General features: G+C 39.6%; 1 protein-coding gene across 5 annotated transcripts in view; it reads right to left on the reverse strand.

The window, feature by feature from the left end:
* CACNB4 (calcium voltage-gated channel auxiliary subunit beta 4) overlaps window positions 1-22,689 on the reverse strand; it is a 274,105-nt gene that overhangs the window by 24,642 nt on the left and 226,774 nt on the right. For 4 of the 5 annotated variants that reach the window (XM_049887253.1, XM_049887254.1, XM_049887255.1 and 1 more), the window contains 7 exons: window positions 21,261-21,380; window positions 19,275-19,397; window positions 13,059-13,189; window positions 9,678-9,754; window positions 8,150-8,169; window positions 7,850-7,930; window positions 6,351-6,409 (listed from right to left, as the gene is read on the reverse strand). In XM_049887253.1, the coding sequence (XP_049743210.1) occupies window positions 6,351-6,409; window positions 7,850-7,930; window positions 8,150-8,169; window positions 9,678-9,754; window positions 13,059-13,189; window positions 19,275-19,397; window positions 21,261-21,380 (611 nt within the window). Of the gene's footprint in view, window positions 1-6,350; window positions 6,410-7,849; window positions 7,931-8,149; window positions 8,170-9,677; window positions 9,755-13,058; window positions 13,190-19,274; window positions 19,398-21,260; window positions 21,381-22,689 lie in introns of those variants that run through there. The other variant, XM_049887257.1, reaches the window with a different exon arrangement.

A 22,689-nucleotide genomic window follows, 5' to 3' on the forward strand; every position in this document is an offset into this window, starting at 1 on the left:
GGAGAGTAGCACCTCTCCCCTTGAACACTCAGCGCCCCCATTCTCTTCCATTTTCAAACTCCTTTGGAGAGTGGAGCATGGAAGAGGGTAGAGTTATTACCAATTATTGAATTATAGTCATCTCACCCCTGTTTTGGGATAATGTTGTTAACATTGTCCAGAGACTCTTCACCTGACTTTAGCGACCTGAACCCTTGGGACGAATTTAAAATAGTCCTTCACGCAAGTGGTTGGAAATTACTTCCTTAAAGTAACTGCAGGTGCAAAAGTTCTGGTACCATTTCAAAGCACAGCACTGTTTGCTTGAATCATTGTAGGTATAATCTGTAAATTATCAGGAAGTTTTAAATTTTGAGAGTTTTGAGGCCCTCCTAATAAATGATTTGCTGCATCACTGAATTGCCTTCTACAGAAACCAAGTGTTTTGAAGAAATAACCCAAAAGCCACTGATAGCACTGAAGGGAGGCCTAGTTGTTGGGGCTCCACCTTTTCCAGCCTCAACACTGACACACATCACTGCATTTCTGTTTTATACTTCGGGGCATTTTATATGATATCACTGTAAAAAGTTGTTCTTTTGCTAAAAGACATTTAAAAACACTGGTCTAGTCCAACCTCTTCATTTCCAAGAAGGAAACTAAGACACAAAGGGAGCTCAACATGGTTCATTATAGGTTCAAAATGTCTAAAACAGGCTGCTGAGCACCAGGTCTGTGCTTGTTACCTGGCTCAGCTTCACTCTTCTTCTCCAAGCAGTCTTAAACCCTCAGGTATGAGCCAAATTATTAAGCATAGATGCACAGTCAATCTTGGCTCCACTCTGAGAGATGGTCAGGATTTAAATGATGTTGAGGACAGGCAAACCCCACATCATGGGTGCCCTAGCCACCATAAAATCTAACAGGCAATCCCTGTGGTCATAGCTTCTTTTCTTCACAGAAAGGGATTTATTTTTGTGTTTTTGTTTTGCTTGTTTGTTTCCTTCTTGTTTTAAAAATGGAATTGCTGGATAGAAACATACAGGGCAATTCAGATATATGACTGGAGACAGTGGGTTGATTTAGAAACAAGATTCAGCTTTCTCCATAATGAGTTTTGGAGGGCGCAAAGATTCTATTCTGCTTCAGTAAAAATCAGATTTTCCCATTCTGTGTAAGCCAAATAATGATTCTCGGTTCTTAGAAGGGATCAACAACAATGCATACTCTTATTTTTTCTGAGTTAAAAAAGCACTTTACAAAGCCATTTTAAAACACAACCAAAGTTTTACAAAAATAAGAAAATACAGAGAAGAAGATGTGGACAAAGAAGTCTTTTTTCTTATTTTATTTGCTAATAAAATACAAATTAATTAGTTAATACAAATGATTTAATAAAAATACACATGCATGGGAAATGGCTCAGGAGAAAAGAGACAACACTAGAAATGTTTCAATAGAACAGAGCAGGAGTTTCTCTTCTCTAAGCAAAGATGCTTACTGTTATCAAAATCAGACATCAAATCCAAGCTTCTTTTTTCATAAAGGGCTCCTCAACAATGTAATTATATTCACCACCAAATGCTAGCTAACTTACATACTTTTTTTTTTTTTTTTACTTAAAGTGATGCCCTTTTTATTTCTTTCTCTTTGATACACTCAAACCCCCTAGTATCTTTCGTCACGTGCAGGCATTCCTGTTTGGTACACACCTCTAAAAAGTTCTACTGTAAACCTTCCATGACAGTGTTAGCAGTTACTAGCCGGTAGGTAAGGACTAATAAGACTTCAGCATCACAGCAGATAGACTGGTTGTAGTAGTAAACGTCACTGAAAATGTGCAAAAATCTTTCTCTGTACCAGTAACTCTGAGCCCCTGGTTTGTTCGTGTGTGTGTGCGTGCTTTGGAATTAATCATAATCATTGTAGTCCAGTATCAGCTTTCTATGATTTTCTGTAGAGAGATATTACTTTGTTATGACACATTCATTCAGATATAATTAGTATTTCCACATTGGCATCATAACACCTGTAAGATCTTCCTATACTCCATCCTTGCTACATCTAATATGTATCATTGTTATTATAGTAATTTTTAAAAAACTTCTAGTATTCATAGGGAAAAGTGTTCCAAAGAACAGAACAGTGCAGTGTCAAGAGGACAGGGACAGAAGGCATAGGCAGACCTGAGTATCCTTCCTGAATCATTCTCTTGCTGTTGCAGGACCACAGAAAGGTCGCTGGACAAGTCAAGCCACCTCTTTGAGCCTCAGTTTCCTAATCAATAAAATGAAGATAATGCCTTTGCCATGACTATCTCATGGGATTGTCATTAGCAGCAAATGAGGTAATACATAAAAAAGTTTTCTTAAATAATTACTCAGAATGTCCTATGTTGATGGAAACATATATAATATATATAAGACAAGCAATCATTGGGGATTTAAAGACTTAGAGAAGATAATTTCCTTATATCCTATCCCCAAAAGTTAGCAGTCTAACACAAACTCTCCCATTCAGAGTCTATGAAATTTATACATAGTTTGAAGGTGAAAGAACCAAATAAGATATGTTGTAATCAAAACCTGATAACTTAAATATGGCCTTGAAGTGTTCAATTCATTATTCTCTAGTGTTTGAGTCTGCATTTGGATAGAGAATAGTAGGAGGAGATGATAGGAGAATGATATTGATTAGGAAACAGAAGACTCTGCTGTTCTTTTTTGATTTACTGACTGTAATTGCAAACTCTTTTCACTCTTAAGTTGTATAGATTTGTAAAGCATCAATCTTTTCCATTTCCTCTTAAGCTGTATTCTCAGCCTCTTCTCTTAAATTCTTTTTCAAACCTCTTTTTTTCCTGAAGTGTTCCTTGGCTAGTACCTTCTTACAGCTTAAGATGTTATCTGGATAGGTCATATGATGTTCACCTAGGATGTCTGGCCATGATCTGTCAGTTGCAAAGTGTCTAATAACTGCCATAGAGCTGATCTGATCCACCTGTCGAAAAGACTAAAGTAACTACTAAGTTGGGCTTTGAAATGATTAGCATAGGTGAACATACTGCAATTGGTTTGAGAGTCTGTTGTTCAGCCTATGAATGGTAGATTCAACCTGCTGAATAAACCCCATCCGAAAGGATAATCCCCAATGAGTGTCTGTGGTGTGAAATGAAAAAGGAAGCTCCATGCCACTGTATATCACTGTGTCTTTGCCAGGCAGGTGTCATTGTAGCAGCTTGGCAGGCACAGTTTATGGTTCTGTGCATAGGAATCATCACTACATGTGAATATCCACATCTATAGGGGGCCCTGGTGGTGTAGTGGTTAAGTGCTATGGCTGCTAACCAAAAGGTTGGCAGTTCAAATCCTCCAGGTGCTCCTTGGAAACTCTATGGGGCAGTTCTACTCGGTCCTATAGGATCGCTATGAGTTGGAATCAACTCGACAGCAGTGTTTTTTTTTTTTTTTGTGAGGGGGGCCCTTGAGAACTGTTAGTATTGTGTTTCTCATTTTTCTTACATTTTTTGCAATGAGACCTTACAATAATAGCAGCTATTGCAATAAAATTACATAGTAGTGGCTCTAATCCAACTCAAATCATTTCTAAGGTATCAGGTAAAGTAAATATATGATTCTGTAAAGGGCAAGCTGTTTGACTTTAATCCAATTTATTAAATTATTTTCTAACCAAGATCTGAAAAGCAATACTGAAGAAAGCCTCTTAGCCTGATCTCTTTATTCCTTTTGAAAAATAACAGAGCTTTCTCCTGACTACCGTGTCTAACCAACTGTATCCACAGCCAATGAAACCTGGAGTAGATTTCCATTGGAATATATTGTTTATGCTGAATCACTATATTAAAGCCGTTTTTGTAAGTGTTCCCTTGGCTGGTTTCAATTAAAGACTATTTGTTGTTTTCCCTCCTTTTATTAATTGGTAAAACATAATGCAGCAGATGGTCATAGCTCAAAATGTGAGGATATTCTTCACGCAGAAGACATGTCAGAGTCAGTGTGAAGCCTTTGGTAAATTTCTTCTTTCTTGTCAAGGTCTTCACATTCAAGATCTCCTTATGGATTACTTGTAGCTTTCTCTGCAGCACAGGCCTCTCATTACCTGAAAACAAGCCCGCACTCTCATCCCCACCTTTAATATCTATCTTTCCTCCAACTCTGCTGTAGATCAGATCTTTCCAGGGTTAAGACTCTTTCTCCAACTATTACTTTTGCTGTTGCTGGATTCTTCCTCTACCACATCCTCAGGCACCATGGAATACTTGGCATTGGAATTCTAATTCTAGTTCTATTAAAACCAGCTTGAATAGTGTAAGGGCTTAAAGCAGACAATTCTACTTGATTTGAGACAAATTAAGTCACACACTTTCTGTTTGCCAAATTTTCATAATTTCTTTCTTCTTTCCCATAGATCCTACCTTTCAAACATTTAATTATATTGTTGTTTATAAGTATGCTATAAACTTATAAAAGCCCTATTCAGATCAAGGGCTGTTATGGGACCAGGGGATGAGACACTGCTCAGAATTGTCTTAGGTTACAGGGGCTAATAACAAACTCAAGTGGGTCTTGAGGAGTGTGGAAGCCGTGTAACTCCAAGCATAGCTGAAGGAACTGTACGTGTGTAATCAAGAACACAGTAGACTCAGTGCATTTTGGCTGCCTTTACTCTGTGGAAGGCTGCATGGGAGTAAGGACTATAGCTCAGGACCAGGACCAGGACCAGGACCAGGACCAGGACCAGGACCAGGACCAGGACCAGGACCAGGACCAGGACCAGGACCAGGACCAGGACCAAGACTATTAAATTAGGGAATTAGATTTCAGCTGTTTCATTGTAATGCTTTTTTTAGGAAGTGAATTCCCATTAGCCAGGAGTTTTCAAACAGAAGCAGGCTGTCCATCTGATTGCAGTGTTGGAGATGAGAGATTAGATTAAAAGAAATTTTGTTTCCTTCCAACTTCAGTGTCCCAGTATTCGGGGTTTTTTACTTGTTTTCGTCAAAACTACTTCATTCTCTGCCTATTCTTTAAAAGGAAAGTGGAGCAGGATAGACACATGGCTTTCTTATTAAGCCTTTTGTGCCACTAGATGAATGTGGCAAAGGCTGCTATTTGTTCAACAAAATCCATTTCCTCTGCCTACTGAGTACGTGTATTTCCCAGTCTCCTTTGTAAGTAGAAGTGGCCGCATGACCAAGTTTTAGCCAATGAAATGTGAGAAGTGATGTGTGCCACTTCTAGTCCTGGTGTACGCCTTTTTCCCCTACTAGCTGACTGGAGAGATCACACTCATGGCCATGGGCCCAAATGACGGATGGAACAAACTTCCTGCCAGTCCTCTCATCCACCTTTCCCCACAGCCCAGGAATACCTGCCTTGGGCTTTTAAATGAGCAACAATAAAGTTCCATTGTGTTTGAGTGATTATTGTCCAGAAGGCTTTTCTTTTCACGAATATGTACAGTGGGCACTTAAAGCATTATCGTGCTTGCCTTTTTTTTTTTCTAAGATACTATATTTATTAAAATCTATTTGAAGATTCTTTAAAATTTTATAATTATTTAGCTCATTTAAAGGGAGTAAATACGATGCATTTACCCATACTGCTCAGAACACACTAAGTTTCGGCATTTCTGATAAGCCTTCAGGTAGTCTCATGTCATTATTTTTACATACAGTGCATTCTGTACTTAGTATTGAGTAAAACTAGACTTTTTACCATTTCTCTGCAAAACACAGAAACTTTTTTATAGATATTTGGGATCATACTAGAATCCATACCAAATAGGCCAATAAAATAACAAGATTATTTTGAGTAAAACATGTCTAAAATTAAGTATCCAAATAAGCGCTATTGCCTACAAAATAGTCTCTTTGGGAGGCTTATGATGAAAACATTTCTTGAATTTTTCTTCTGGAAGATGTTTAGTACATTATATATATATCTTCCTATAACACACACACACACCCCTACACAATTCCCAAAGGATATCAATCAGTTTGACCAGCCAGCCACCATATTCATTAGACATAGTCTAGATTTGAATTAATATCTTTCACAAGAACCAGGCTGGTATGAATTCATTAGTATAATACATAAGAAAATAAAAACAAACACACCCATTTATATAAAACGCATAGATTATTTTCCTTCTCAAGGTCCTTTTTCTTTAGGGATTCGTTCTATGTTTCATATTTTTCAGAGCTATTACATTTTATTCTTCCCTGAATCCTGAGTTAATGTTTCATTACGAAACTTCTGCCATTACTATAGACACAGATCCACAAAACGATTCATCGTACATGGTCAGTTATAGGAAAATAAAAATACAAAAACATCTATTTGTCTCACCTCCCGTCAAACCTGTGCTTCAGGAAATCAAAGAGGGCTTTCTGCATCATGTCTGTTACCTTTGCAGAGGTGAGAAAAAAAGAATGAGGCAAACACACGCAGAGAGAGAAAGAAGTCAAAAGAGATAGAAGTGGAAGGTAAGGGCACTCTGAGCTCAGACCAGCTGGTCCCTAGAGATAGGTTATTTTGGAAGGTATTTTTCATGCTTAACCGCTTGCAATTCCTAATTTTTTTCCGTTCAGTTCTCCTCCAAGGTAAAGAATGAACCAGCAGTGTTCACTAGACCCAAGGTAAACTCTCTTCTCTCTTCACTTTTTAGGGGATAGGTTGCTGCCAGGAGACAATAGACTGGCTTTGTGCCCAGATGCTGGTGTCCTTGGTACACCTGAGCTGTGCTTGCCTCCAGTGAGGAGCAGCTAGAGGCCTGGGCCAGCCCCGGACTCAGCAGTCCTGTTAGCCTGTGTTTTTGGTAGAAATTCTCCATGCCCAAGGCTGGATTTGTATAGACCACTCTACTGCCAATCCCTTTGACATTCCCAGCTTAGAAAGAGAGGATTCTTAGATCTGCCTCCTTAAAGGGATATTTGTTAATTCATTCAACAAATATGTACTGAGTGCCTACTATGTGCCAGGCATTCTCCTAGCTCAGTGGGCACATTGAAAGTCACCACCTTCAGATTTTAAGATTGTCCCCCACTGTTTTCATCTATGCTAACACAAAGCCAAAATGGCAACAGCTCTAGGACATCTACCCCTACTCTTCTCCTTATTTATACGGCATTGTTTAATTAATCTCCAAAGAAGTTCACTAACACTTTTTGTATGTGTGTATGTTTTCTATGTGACCTTTAAAATAAATACGGACAGAAATACTTGATGGTACATGCTATGGTCTTAAGCACCCAGTGAGGTGGAATTTGATGGTGCTTTTTTTTGAGAGGGTCTGGAGCCCTGGTGGCACAGTGGGTAAGAATTACAGCTGCTAACCAAAAGGTCAGCAGTTCGAATTCACCAGCTGCTCTTTGGAAACCCTGCAGGGCAGTTCTACTCTGTCCTATAGTGTAGCTATGAGTTGGAATCGACTTGGCAGCAATGGGTTTGGTTTTTTTTTTTTGGTGAGGATTTAGGTTTGCTGGCACATTGTTGACAATGTTTCTTTGTGCTGTTCATTCTCTATTATTCCTGGTGATATTGGGAACAGTTGAGACAGACACAGCCCTTTTTTAAAAATTTAATGCAGAGCAAATCTTTGACCAGACTATCCATTGTACATGTTTTGAGGGAGATATTTCTACACAATGTAATGCATAAGAGATGAAAAGCGTGCAAGAGAGGGAAGAAAGAGCAAAGGGGCCACATAAGCCCTTCACTGTACCACCCACCTCCATATCCTGAAATTTGGCACCAATATGTAAACAGACCCTGCAGGAGCAGGTGCCACATGACTGTCCCCTGACTTCTTGATCAAGAACTGAAGAGTAACACACTGATATCTGTACCTCATAACCCTTCAGTGACGGCCCCACTAACACCACTGGACGCATTGATGGCACAACATCGTAAGGAGGAATGTGCTCCGTCTGAAAAAGATGGTTTGACATGCATGACAAGGCGAGGATAAGCACCTCCTCAATAGCCACAACACTCATAATTCTCAGGTCAAACAGTAAATGATTTCTGCAATTCCCCACTGAGGAGGCTTATCCCTTATTTTATAGCCATTTGAGTCACAAGTGAGCGTTGCAGGCATGTATATACAGGCACCTAAACAGTAGATTTAAAAATGAAACACAACTTACCACTTTTTGCTTCTGTTTTGCTAAAAGACAACAATGAAAGCCATATCAAAATACATAATCTCAGTAAATGGTAGTACATGATCTTAAAAGATGGAAGGATGTACCAATTGGTCCCTGTTATTCTCCAAGTCATTTCTCTATCACTCACTCGTATTATTTAATTCTTTATATGTCAATTTTGAAGGCATACGGAAAAGGAGACAGCTTCCACCCTGCGTGCATGCTCTTATATTCTGACTTCTTGTTGGGATAGTGGACAAGTACTCACTACAACATTAGAAGTTTGCAGTCAGTCATTAGCTATGGGTCATCGGCATACTAGACACAGCATATAATGTATCGCAGAACAATCTGGACAAGTGCATTTGGTAAAAAGAAACTTAGAATAACAACTGGGCAAAACTGGTTATCATCCCATTCACTGGTTATTTTTGGATTTATAATTTTGGTGAACCATTAAATAATTTTATAGTCCTTTATACATGTATGTATTTTTTCCCCATTTTCCAGAATATTGGCACATTTTTCCTACTCTGTTGCTTTTAAATTTCAAATAAGTTTATAGCCAACTATTCCTGTTCTTTCCTGCTTATTATAGTAAAGAGCTGTAATAACCCAAATGTCAAAAAAATGCAGACTGGGCAAAATATACTAAATATCTGATTAAGGTGGTCTTGTCTTCACCCAAACAGGTTTAGTCTACTTAGCACCCACTCAGAGGCCTAGTTTGGTTTGGAGCCCTGAAGACTAGGAACAATTCATGTGAACAAAGTACCAGATACTCAGAAATGTTCTAGAACCAATTCAGTTTTCTGCAGACATGGCACCAGGATGGATTCTTGGGCTTGTCATTCCGAATTGGTACTTCTGGATGGCCTACTCCAGCACCAGCTCTGGGCCAGAACGAAATTATAGTCTGTGGCAGTCAGGGAATGTGATAGAAAAAAATTCCTGCTTGAATATGTCTATAATTTCCAAGTACAGAACAGCTTCCTTATGGTGCCGTCACTGTCCCTCATTACTATTAATTTTAGGGCTTAGTTGTCTGCTGTCCAAGTAAAAATGAGGTCACTTGGGCTATACCTCACCTGACACTTTAACCCTCCCAATCTCCACGGGCCAGACTGTACCAACATATCCTTAATGTTCACACGGAGACGAGAACAGAGCTTTTTCATGAGTCCACAACTTTTATTTTCTTTTTTTAAATTGCCCTTACACTCTTCAAGTCTGTTGGGATCTTGAGCGAAATAATGAGCTTGTTTTACATTGGTTTACACAACAGGAAGTTAATGCCTCATGAGGTAAATAATATTTTCAAAATTATGTTACAACGATCTGAACTTTTAGTACCTTTTAAATCAAATCAAATTAAAATAGAAAGCAAATGAGCAATAAAACATTAAATAGGAGGATCTCTAAAGCAGGACTTTAAATTGTTTCTAAGTTAGCAAAATATTTTCATTTATGCTAAAAAATTAGGAAAGGAATACATCCCATTAAAAACAGTTTTAACTAAAATTCTCACCTGTTGATGTGGGTGTTGCTCTAAACGTCCCTGATACCATTTCTCCAAGACTTGAAGAAGAATTTCCACTTGATTTCCTAGGATATGAAAAAGGAACTTAAACTCATTCCCCAGATTCCCTGAACAGGGAACTTGAGAGTACAAAATTTTCTTTGACCTTAACCCTACAGTGATGGTTCAGCTTGTGTGTCAAGTTGGCAGGGCCATGATTCTCAATGGTTTTGGCAATTATGTAATGACATAGTTTGGTAGCTATGAAATGATGTAATTTGGCTGTCATGGAATGATGTATTCATCCTCCATGATGTGATCTGATGTGATTCATCAACCGGTTGTAAGGGCAGTCCCCTCGGGGGTGTGGTCTGCATCCAATATATGTATGGATATTCTGGCAAAGTTCGCTTGGTTGCTTTGGATTCTGCATCTAGCTTGTCATCATCTGACCTCAGGCTCTCGGGACATGAGCCAGTGACCTGCCATACTGCCTGAAGATCTTGGGATTTCTTGGCCTTCATAGCCTGTGAGCCAGTAGCCTGCCATCTTACTTGCCCATCTTGGGTTTGTCAGCCCCTGCAGGTATGTGAGTCAGGAGAAGCCTCCAGCCTGATGCCTAACCCATGGATTTGGTACTTGCTGCCTCTACAATCATGTGAGCCATTTCCTTGAGATAAATCTCTCTCTGTATCTATCTATCCATCTACCTATCTATCTATCTATATATGCTTCACTGGTTTTGTTTCTCTAGAGAACCCAGCCTAAGACACCTACTACATAATTCAAAACATACCAAGTCCTGCTATAGAGAAAAATTTCAAGAATCTGTCCAAATGCTTTCTTTGACCTCATTTCTCAGAGAAAGTGGGGAACTAAGTGGGACCTGGAAATATTTTGCAAAAGTATGTTTCCTAGTATTAAATACAGAAATGAGGCACAAGAAACACTGACAGAAATGTACTTGTGAACTGTCTATTAGTTAACCTCAGTCATCAACATGCCAGTCAGATATCAAACACAGCTCAAAACAAACAGTAAGACCTGGAGAAGCCACTTCTTAAAAGTAGTTATATAGGGGTCAGGATGAATAATCAACAGTAAGGAATTGGTCACAAAAAATTTATCCCAAAATGGAAGATCATCTGTATTGGTCTCTTTGGTGCTTTGGAAGCTTTCCTGGAGCTCCCAGAAGCCTCTGGGAGTTCACCTTTCTACTTACCTAGGGTCCCTCCCTCCCCCACTTCTCAGTGCTTAAGAGTACGGTCCCCACAGTCAGAAAAATCTGATTTCTATCCCTGACCTTGCCACTTACCAGTGGTGGAACCTTGGCATGTTAAAATGTCTTTGAGCCTCAGTCCCCATCCATAGAACCTATACCTCACAGGATTGGTATAAAGATAAAGTAAGATGACGTCTCTGAGCTCTGGTTTTATTATGTGTCTGCCACAGTGAGGTTTTAGTTCAAATTTTATAATAATTTTGAGGAACAACAGTAAAACAACAACTTTGGCAATAATAATAATAATTTAATTATTATTTTACTCAGTGAATATTTATTGAGTAACCCCACTGTTTTAGAAGCTAGGCATATAGCAATGGGAAAGAAAGACAAAATCCCTTTCTTACAGAGTCACCTCTAGTGGGAGATATCAATACCAAACAAAAAAAATAGGTAAATACTCAGTATTTCTGATAGTAATGACTACACCAGATAAAACAAGCTCAGGAAAGGATAGACAGCACAGGGAATGGCGAGCAAACTTTTAAATAGGGTGATATTTAACAAAGATCTGAAGCAGACGATGGAGTGATTTGGTGGACATGGTAGATTTGATAGATTTGAGAGGGAAAGGGTTCCAGTAAGAGGAACATATGCTCCCAATGTGTTCAAGAACCGGCAAGGGAGACAGAGCATAGAGAATAGGAAATAAGAGGGATTGATAATTAATAATGGTACAGGCAAGGAGCCCCGGTGGCACAACAGTTAAGTGCTCGGCTACTAACTGAAAGGTTGGTGGTTTGAATCTACCTAACAGCTCTGTGGGAGAAAGACCTGGGGATCTGCTTCCATAAAGATTACAGCCAAGAAAATCCTATAGGGCAGCTCTACTCTGTCACGTGGGGTCGCTATGAGTCAGAATCAACTTGATAGCACTCAACAATATCAATAATGGTATAGAAATAGGCATGTTAAAAAAAAAACACTCAAAAAGATTGATAATTAAGAGTAGAGCTAACTGTACTTTTGTGACCATCTATATTGGAAAAGTTTCCCCTTATGACAAAGGTAAATGGGCCCCTAAAGTACAGAATTTTTGAAACAGAAAAGGGTCCAAAAGAAAAAGGAAATTAAGGGTAGAGAGAAATAACTGCTTTTATTTCAGGGCTTTCAAAAAGTGTAACACATCAAATTCACTGCTTTAGTGCAGATTGTGACAGAATATATGCAGGGTCTGTATGATTCTAATTTCTCTTCTCTCGAGTCTTGTTTGTACGGGTAGTCCCCGACTACCTGTCTGTATGAACATCCGACTTACAGACAACTCAGACTTGCCCTTTAAGGTCATGTAAATTTGCTCTTATTTTCAAATGACTGAACCAACCCCTACTTGACTGAACCAACCCCTATTTGCAGCAAATTCTTCATCACAATCACCTTCACTCGCCGTTATGCGCAGCTTTTAAATCACTGAAAAGTCTCTGAGCCTTTTCTTGCACTAAAGTAAGGTTAAATAAGAACCATATGCACCTGTTCCGACTTACCTACAAACGCAACTTAAAGACACAGTTAAGAGAGGATCTCATTCATAACCTGGGAATTGCCTGTATTCCAGAGACCTTTAAATATCTGCATGTTGAGATCTCTGTGGCTACTTTATTAGTTCACTAGGGGCTGGTTCATCCTCAACTGGACAGAGTCTTCACCCCATTACCATGAAATGTAGACACTGCAAAAAGCCCTGGATAGAGAAGGTGATGCTAGTACAGAGACCTGCATTCACCATCAGATTCTGTGGTGAATGGATAGAGAGTCTCTGAATGGTAATCAAGAGGAGAAGCATGTCTGGTCAACTCAGGCTTCCAACTACTGCTCCAGGAAAGGATGCTCTATATAAGTCTCAGAAAGGAAAGCTGGATTCCAAGGAGGGTTTACTGAGGCCACAGAAAACAGTCTCAGTTGTGGAATTCTTGTTGATTCCAATGGTGTTAGGATTCAGCATGCAAGTAGGGATAATGAAATATCTGAAAATGCTTTTGTGTCCATTTCAGAAACTCCATGTTCATTTTAGCTTGAAAGCATACATTTCTAATCTGATAAGTAAATTTGAAAATATCACCTAATTTTCCTTGGGAGGAAAAGAGATTATAGAAAAGAAGAAACCTTACCCTCCGTGAAAACGTCCTCTTTTTTGTTCTTGCTGAATCCGAATGTTCTCCAATCTAAGCGGACTTGGGATGAAACCAATCTCACAGCCCTCTTTCACCAGCCTTCCTATCCACCAATCATTGTTATATTTCTGGAATGCAGAAATAAAACAGCTATCGATAGTAATTCACTTATCATCACATTCCATTAATTAGTTTCAGGAGACTAGAAGATCTGAACACCATATATGTCATGGTATGTTATATGTTATGTTTTATATTATACAATGCTGTACCACATTAAGGTTGACTCTACTTTGAGGAGGCAGCTCTTCCCCAGTCGTCTTTTGAGTGCCTCCCAACCTGAGGGGCTCATCTTCCAGCACTATATGAAACAATGTTCCCCTGCTATTCACAAGGTTTTCACTGGCTAATTCTTTTAGAAGTAAACCACCAGGGCCTTCTTCCTAGTCTGTCTTAGTCTAGAAGCGCAGCTGAAACCTGTCCACCATAGGATATCCTGCTGGTATTTGAATCCCGGTGGCACAGCTTCCGGCATCACAGCAACAGAAAAGCCCCTACAGTACGACAAACTAACAGACGCATGGGGTACTATACTATATTATATATTTTAGGGCCTATCTGGGGGGTTCACAGACTAAGGAAGGGGTCTGCAAGCTTTCTCTATAAAGACATAGATAGCAAATATGAGTCATATGGTTTCAATTGCAACTACTCAAATCTGCCTTTGTAGTACAAAACTAGCTCAAAATAATATACAAACAAATGAGTGTGGCTGTGTTTCAATAAAATGTTTTTTTACAAAAAAAAAGTGGTAGACTAGATTTTGCCTGTGAGCTGCAGTATGTCAACCTCTGGGCTAAAGTCAGGTCCTAATCTCTGGGTTCCTTGGTCCTTGTCAAGAAGTCCTAAGTAGCTCCTTAGGAACAGATTTTATAAGGACAAATATGTATAGATGTAACTGAAACTCTGTAAGACAAGATAGACATGCCTCAGATGAAATACATTCATAGTCTGTCATTTACCAAAACCTCTCAGGTAAAAATTCCATGATACTCTCTATTGTATATTCACTGGGTAGGAGTCACAATATTTCAAACAGAGGTTTGCAAATTAAGGTTCATATTACTACCTAAAGAAAGAGAAGCCTACTCTTACAAAGTTTAAGTATATTGCATATTTACATGTGGAATTTCTTAGATAATCTCCATATAGCCTGAATCCCAACAGTAACTCCAATAATTCTATTCTAAATAAAGTTCCATGACATGTAAACTCAGGAAACAAGTACCACAAAGGCTTCAGCCAATGTGGAGTGAAACTCTGTCAATGTGGCCTTATTGAATGGGTCAGCAATTCTAGATATGTAATTCTAGATATATCCTTCGGCAGAAAGCAATTTATCCTAAGCCATCTGTCTTTCAAAGGGGAGGTTTCAGCTAGATCATTTCTAGAAAACAGGTATCAGTCCTATCATTTAAACACTTGTTTAAACTCTCCAGTGATGATCCCCAAAATTTCCTTTTTGGTTTTATTAGCGTTGACCAGATAACTCTCTCTGTGATTATTTGTGTGTGTGTATGTGTGTGTGTGTATACCCAAACCCATTGCTGTCAAGTCAATTTCGACTCATAGCAGCCCTATAGAACAGAGTAGAACTGCCCCATACATAAAAAAAAAAAAATTTTTTTTTTTTACATATGTAATTTGTTTTTCAAAGAGTAACAACTATATGCAGTGTATTTTGCTTAGATCAGAAAACAAGTGGTAAATGGTGGAATTTGTGTGTATACAACACTGACACATTGTGAAGGAGGGACGGATGAATGGTTTCATTGCACCAGCATAGCAAGAATTTCTGAGTAGCTCTGAACCCACACTCTCAAACTCAAAAGAAAAAGGATACAGTTAGGGATTTGGCCTTTATTATGCACACAGCTTCTACACAAGGAGCAAAGTTTGAAGCTCCTTTGCAGTAAACAATTTGGCCTTTGGTCCTGGTTCTTGATGCCAATGAGTAGAGGCTGACCAGACCTAGAGGAACCACCTGGGGGTCCAACACTGACTAAGCTTCAGGAGGCATGATGACTGGCCAAGTAGTGAGGCCGGTAAAGGCCTTGGAAGACAGAGCCTAGGTGGAGCTTCTTGGGTGGTGAGAGTAAGCATCTGCTCTTGGGAGGGTAAGCACATCCCCTGGGGACATGGAAACTCTGAGCCCAGACCCATCCCAGACTTCCCTCGTGTGTTTGATTCTTTATCTGCTAGATTAAAGAGAGCCCTTTCACTGGAGTTTGTGATTTGTTCCAACAGATTATCAGACCTAAACAATAGAGAAGGGGCCAGTACCCACTGATCTAGCCCCATGTGAATGGCAATGAGAGAGAAAAGGGGCTGGCACTTGCCCTTTTGAGGAGATGAGCTAGAAAGGGCAATACTGGTTGCTGGAGTCCAAATTGACCAGGCAAGGGAAGCTGAGATTTCTACAGGCAATTTCTACAGTCTGTGTGTGGAGTGGGAATTATTATTCACCACACATTTGGTGTCAGAGGTAGGTTGTCTCAGCTTCCCTGGACTGAATCAATATAATTGGCGACTCTGGTAGGACTCCCTTGAGTGGTCTTGACATTGCACAAGGCACACAAGAAATGTAATAATGAGAGTACATTGAGGAAATGTAAGTTGACCTAATACAAAATCCTGAACAATCTAGGTCTTAGTTTTCTCCCATCTTTTATTTCAGGATAATAGATAGGCCTGTTTATTTCAGAATTAACAAAAGGACCCTTTTAAAAGCTTTGGTGCATAGGTCTGGAATTTAGATTTTACTGTTGTGGGAACAAAATAAACCATAAGTCACAGCTTCCTAGTGCTTTAGTAATTTTCTGAAATTAAGTTAACCCCCTGAAACACCGATTTATTAAACGGTACCAAAGTGACCTTAACAGGTTGCTGGTTGGTGCAGTTAACATGCTCAGATGCTAACTGAAAGGTTGGAGGATCAAGTCCACCCAGAGGTACCTCGGAAGAAAGGTCTAGTGACCTACTTGCAAAAAATCAGTCATTGACAACCCTATGGGTGGAGCACAGGTCTACTCCGACACACGGGGTCACCACGAGTCAGAACTGACTCCATGGTAACTGTTCTTTTTTTTTTTTTTAAGTGACCTAAAGGGCTTCCTGAAATGGCTAATGCAACTTTCCAAATGTTTTAACTTAGTTCTAGGAAGCAGAGGAAGCACAGTGAGACTGACTCAATGTGAATAAAAGTCCTTTGAGCTACTTGGGAGAGAGCCGCTATGCAAATGCAAGGGCTTAATTCACTCATCATGTGGCTTATGTGACAAGTCTAGCTATACCTCTTCTCTGTGTTTAAGCTTTTTCATTACTGAGAAAGTACTTAAAATGGTGCCTAATAGGTGGTCTTCTAGGTGATAGATGAGAGGAAAGGCTACAACTGGATTATAGAAATGTGTTCATTTGCATTGCTGTTCCAAGAGCATGTGCCAGCTTTAGGGCAAGGTCACCTTAGTGTTATTCCAATCCTTCTCACATTTTGATTTTTTTTTTCTTTTTTTTTTTAATATGATTAGTGCTTTCTCTTTCTAAGATATTTTCTTAACTGATAGTTCAAGATCTGAAAGCAAGTGGCTCTAATTCACAAAGGATTACTAGCTCAATACCATACATCAAACTGACAGACTAAAGAGAAAGTCACTGATTAACAAGCACATAGATAAAAAAGCAACCAAGAGGACAAATGTCAACGGAATGGAGGAAAGCAATAAAATACAAGGTTGGGACTTTCATATGAGTGAGCGTGTGTGTAATATGTAAGATCTTCTTTTACTTCTTGAAATGCTGCGTCTCCTTGGAACCTGGGTGTTTGTAAGTAATGAATATGGTTTGACCATTTTTTATGGGGATGGTGAGACAGAATCAACTTAATAGTTCAGTTGCAAGGGCACATGTTTCAGGCCAAGGATCCTTGTCTTCTAGGCAAATATGGCTCTTGGACACCACAGAAACTCTCCTCGTATAAAGGAAGAGTCTAAAATTTGGAACCCTGGACTAGAGAAAGCCTTTAATCCCTTTAAAGAACAAGTTCCAATTGATGAGAAAAGAATAATAGAGTCACTGATAGATTAGTTATAAAGAAAGATCATGTATTAATCTATTCAAAAAGGCAGATTGATGTAAACCACTTATGGAAGAAAGGGAAGGTGGCAGGATAAAGTGCATTTTAAATGGACACTTTAAAATGTTAGCAGTTTTTGCAAATGTAGAACCATATCCAGTATGACACTGAGACTGGAGAATCAGAATAACCTGTATCTTGCAGACTAACTGTGCTAACTCTTGGGCCTGCTCTATATTATATTTAGCCACACACAGATATATGGTATAGCTGAAAATATGTGGAAAATTATATCCCCTTTTCAGCATTAAGTATTTTTGTTTTATGAATTTCTCTTCATGGTCATCCTAATTATCTCTTCCAATGCTTGTTTCTCCCAAAAGGAATCTTTCATGCTTCTCATAAACAAAATTTGGCTATTTAAAAAAAACAAACAAAAAAATTAATCTTCAGAAAAAATTAGTGGCTGCCAATTCTGCTCTGGTATTTTCTCAAGCCTCTGATAATTTAAAATATAATTAATCACTAACTTCTCATAAAACAGCCTACAAGCTTATGCTTTAGGGAGTTGGCAGGATGTTGCTAGGACCATATCTTGTGAATTGATGAATCATCCTCGAAGCCAACATGGTTCTGACGGCCAAGGCAATGTTACAGGCAGGCCAATAAAATGACACAATACATCAGACCAAAGAAGCATTTGGTTCTCAATTACAATTCACTCCATGGTTCTTGTTAATATTTACAGTAATAACTAGTCTGTCGTGTGATTAAACACTGTTAATCAAAGAGAGGCATACCTCCCTCAATACTGTCCTACATAAAAATAACTGGAAAGCTGCCTGTGATGTCCCAAGAACCCTTCTTTCCATGTATCCCTTGCAGATGAGATTAAAAACAAAAAAAAATTTGCAATTAAGAAAAAAAATCACACAACTGGACCAATAAGAGTAAGCTGGCTCTTCTACTCTCCCTAATAACTATTTTGAACTTGTTTATTGTTCCTTAAAATGTGCTTCTCCTCAAATCCATTCACCTGGTATTCCTAACTTATCTGATGCTTCCTTAGCTTCTCATTCCCAATGCTCTGAGCTATCTATGCTGCGCTCATCTTTTTCCTTCATGTTACAGTGAAGAAGTGTTCCTCTTCTCACAAGATGTGCCACCCCCCTGCCTTTCTGCATATTGAACCCCTCAGGCTTCACTACTTCAGTACAGCTTCTCCTACCCCTGGTCTACCTCCTCCCCAGCTAGAAGATCTCTCAGCTCTTTCTTTGCGCTCCCACAACACTCATTCAATTTTTCAGTAGCGGAACTTCTCGTCCTGTGTTCAAACTGTGTACTTATCTGTCTCTCCCACTAGAATTCAACCTAATCTGCAGAGATGATCATCTACCTTTGATCCCCCAATGCCAAGCACAATGTCTGATATGAAGTGGGACTTCAATATACCCAGGTTAAATAAAGTATTAGATGTTAAAAAAAAAATTTTTTTTTTTTTTAGATGTTACTATTTTACCTTTCGAGAGCCAGAAACTCCAGTCCTCCTTATATTGCTCAACCCTTTAAACCTTCTGTTCCCCAGAGTCCTTTGCCCTTTTCTCAGCTTTAACACTTTCCTTTAATAATTATACTCTCTAGTGTTGGTTCCAATGCTAAGGTTCACAGGACTGTACCCCAGATGTCTGTAATTATAAGATCCCTTATAAATGCTCCCTTCTAGGTTACGTGACATGCCACCAAACTCATGTTTCCTTAAGGTGGGTCCATAGATCAATGGCTCTGCAGTCATTCAAGGTGATTAAAAGGCAACCAGAGGACCATACAACTGTCCTAAATCTTTACATCCTATGATGTTAAGGGTTGGCCATTATCCAATGTTGCAGGTTTGTGATAATGCAAACAACAATCTGAGGCTTCTATATCTCAGAGAGGACAAATGGATCTGGAAGGCCAAGTAAATTAAATGAGTTATCACTTTGGCAGTTTATCAGGTCTCCTTTCTATTTACTTTGGCTCAGAGGTGATTCCAGGCTTCAGCTTTTTGGCAGGTTAAGGAAGGCAGTGTGTCCTACATTTACCTCTTTAATGTGTAGAAAGTCCTTGGCATCAAAGGAAATGGCTGTGCTTGGGACAGGCACATCCTCGTCCAGGGCACCACAGTAGCTCACGTTCGTCTTCACAGCAAATGCTACAGGTTTGGACTGGGGACGAAACCATGGAATAAGTAGCAATGGAAGGAGAGAGAGGAGGGTTTTCATACTGAAATGTAAGTAAGATAACAGTGCCAGGCAGTAAGAGAATTCACTTTCCAAATAGGGCTCTCAAATGGGTTTTACATTTTCAGGCGATATTGAGAAATCTGCAGAGATGACCCTGAAAATGATTCAGTCCTATTAGCCTAACCATTTTTCTTCTTCTGCATTACTTTCCAACACCCCAAATAAAGAATCGTGCCCTGAAGTACCGGTGGGGTGGGGAGTGGAGGGTGGGGGGGCAGTTTGGAGAGAGGAGGAGCATTCTGCTTTGTCTTCTAGTCATAAAAGCTCTGTTTGTTATTTTAAAAGATTTTCTTTGGGATACAGGAAATATGTGTTGGATCATTAAAAAAAAAAAAAAAGAGAGGGAGAGGAAAGAATAAGTATTTTTTAAATAGTCTTGAATCTGAAAATGCATGGGAGCCCACTCAGAAGAATACCTTATCCTGCCAGGGAAGAGAAAGTCCAGTCCAGTTAGGCTCAAACCAAAACAGCAGTCTCTTCACACATGGTCTTTCTAGCTCACAAAATCTGGTTCTGAAACGATTTACACAAACTCCTGCCCAGTAAAGTCCTCTCAGGCTGGGGAAGCCTCACAAGTGCTCAGCAAATCACAAGCCTAAAGCTAATGGTGGTGCTACCGACATCTGGGTGAGTATAGTGGCCACAAAACAGACTGAAAGAAAACTTTAAAACAAAAATTACCCACAAAGAAGAAGTAATGTTTCCTACAGTTTGCAGCTGCTTTGTTTCTGGCTCCTTCATCGTTCCTAGGAACACATCTTGGGAGCAGCAGTGAAGTAAGACCCTCGTTGAGAATCTCATTTTTGCAAAACCCCCTTCCACCAACCAAGCACAGAAACAGAAGGTGCTGAAGCGAATGAAGACACTTCATTTACCTGCACCCATCGACTCTTACTTCTCTTTTAATGATTTACTGTAAAAATAGGAAGGGGAAGGAATTCAAGTCACTTTATTTGAGCTTCAATTTTTCTTCTAAAAATCAGATGACTAGGTCAATATACCTTAGGAGTCTGTTGTGGATGGCAAGGAAGAAAAGCTTACCATGAGCCCTGTTTTATATTTTGCTGTTGTGCATAAAATTCCACTTGAAAAATGATGGCTCTGCTTTAAAAAAAAAAAAAAAAAAAGTTGGAAAGATGTAGGATAAGAGATCTCTAGTGTCTCTTCCAGTCCTAACATTGAAATATGCTAATTCGTTCCTTACTGCCTCCTGGGCAGAGATTCCCATGGGGTCTCTCCTTGTGGAATATCTGAAGGTCTATTTTGACAATGGCTTTTATTGCTCATCTTTGTTGCACTTTGCAGAGTTGTTCAAAGTCCAAAACTTCACACTGAACTTGAGTTAGGGGATTGAAACCAAAAGAGAAAAGTGGAGAGACCAACAGGGAGATCCATAGAACAACAGGGAACACACAGCCTGTAATAAAGGCTGATGTGATGGAGAATGACACGCCAAGAAAAAGTAGGGCAAGGGGGTACCCTAGGAGCCTCTCTGCCAACACATGGCAACTTTGATATCGACCACGATTGCTAAGTTGGAAGATGACCAGTAATTCACCACCAAGCCAAACAGAAGACGACAAAAGATCGGTGCCTCGGAAAAGGACCCCTAGGATCGTTACTAACCACTCCTAGGGGCGAATAGATCTGGGAGCCTTGCAGTCTGGTGCCTTATCTGGATGATCATAAAATGATTATTCCAGAGAAGTCTGAGGCAGGGCAAGCGCAGCTGATACCAGCTGAGCAACATGTCACTTTTGAACCAAAGACAGGGAAGAAAGTCACCTTTGCTCTCTCAAGCTGGATGGCTGCTTGCTGCTCTCTTTCCTGCCGAATGGCTTCCCGGTCCTCCTCCAAAGAGACATCAGAGTCAGAGGGCCTGCTTGTGTAGGAATCCGCTGAACCCTGGAAAGGAAAACACAGAGCAGTTTAAGTGAGGTGATGTGTAGCTTCCTAAGTTGTCACATCCATAACAGTATCCTGGGATGTGTTCTTTTCATTTGCATGGAATTCGATGCCGACACTCTGCGCCTTATTGCAGATATAAATTTAGATGGCATAATATAGTTAAGCATCTGAAGGTAGCAATGTTGTGAAAGAAAATATTTTGACTAGATTAAGTGCTAGAAAGTAAACTGCAATGAAAATTATACAATATTCAGCCTCAATTCTTCTGGTTTTGTGCTATCTTTATATTAAGCCCATCTTCATTTTGTGGAACTTAAATTTTATTGCATTCTCTCTTTCGCATATAGATCTAAAGAAAAAAGAGACAGTCTATTACAAGAGCTAAATCCTACCTGTGTATTAGATTAAAGGTCATCTGTTTGTCTACGATTTCAACACAGCAAAGAGTATCCTGCATTAGTAAAACGAATTCCCCAGTTTCAAGGTCAACACGACTAGAGCCACTATTAAAGTTCAATCATTATCCTACCAGACCAGACCAGACCAGACCCGTTGTGTCAAGTCAATTCCGACTCACAGCAACCCTAAAAGACAAAGTAGAACTGCCCCATAAGGTTTCCAAGGAGCACCTGGTAGATTCCATCTGCCAACTTTTTGGTTAACAGCTGTAGCTCTTAACCGCTATGCCACCAGGGTCTCCCGTTATCCTACTGGCCCACAATTAACTTGGCCACAGAGCAGAAAAACAACCTTGAGGATGAAAACAAAGATGTTCTCAGATGAAGCCCACGCCTAGAAGGGCTATTTGAATGATGCTCAAGTCCAACCTGACTGATTTGGCTGAGGGCCTGGGGGTGCCTGACATCACTTGGTACTCTAGCCATAAGGAGAGATGAAAACCAGAGCAGCTAGTTAAAAATAAAACCCTCTAAAAGCTGGAAGTTTGTCTCTTGGCTGCTAAAGGAACTTCGTCCTTGCAGTTTACTTAAGATGGCATCAGAAGTTGATATTTGCATAGATGATGACATTTACACAGCAGAGATAGTGATAGGACTACTGTACTTGGAATGTTTCATAAATCATGCACAGGTTTTGAAAAGTGTAGCTCTACCCATATAGGGGAGAACCTGCTATCCAGTGCAAAAAAGAACTCTATGAAATGGTTGACTGCTGAAACTGGCCTTTTGAAAGTTTTTCTACACTTAGAAATGGTAGGGTTCATTTATTTATACATTATCTGTGAATCTGCTGCCTATAAGGGGCAGCTTTGTCTTTGTTGAGGTCACCATTCTAGCTGGGGTGGTCG

The sequence above is a fragment of the Elephas maximus genome, chromosome 6 (assembly GCF_024166365.1).
Source record: "Elephas maximus indicus isolate mEleMax1 chromosome 6, mEleMax1 primary haplotype, whole genome shotgun sequence".
NCBI classification, from domain to species: Eukaryota; Metazoa; Chordata; class Mammalia; order Proboscidea; family Elephantidae; genus Elephas; species Elephas maximus.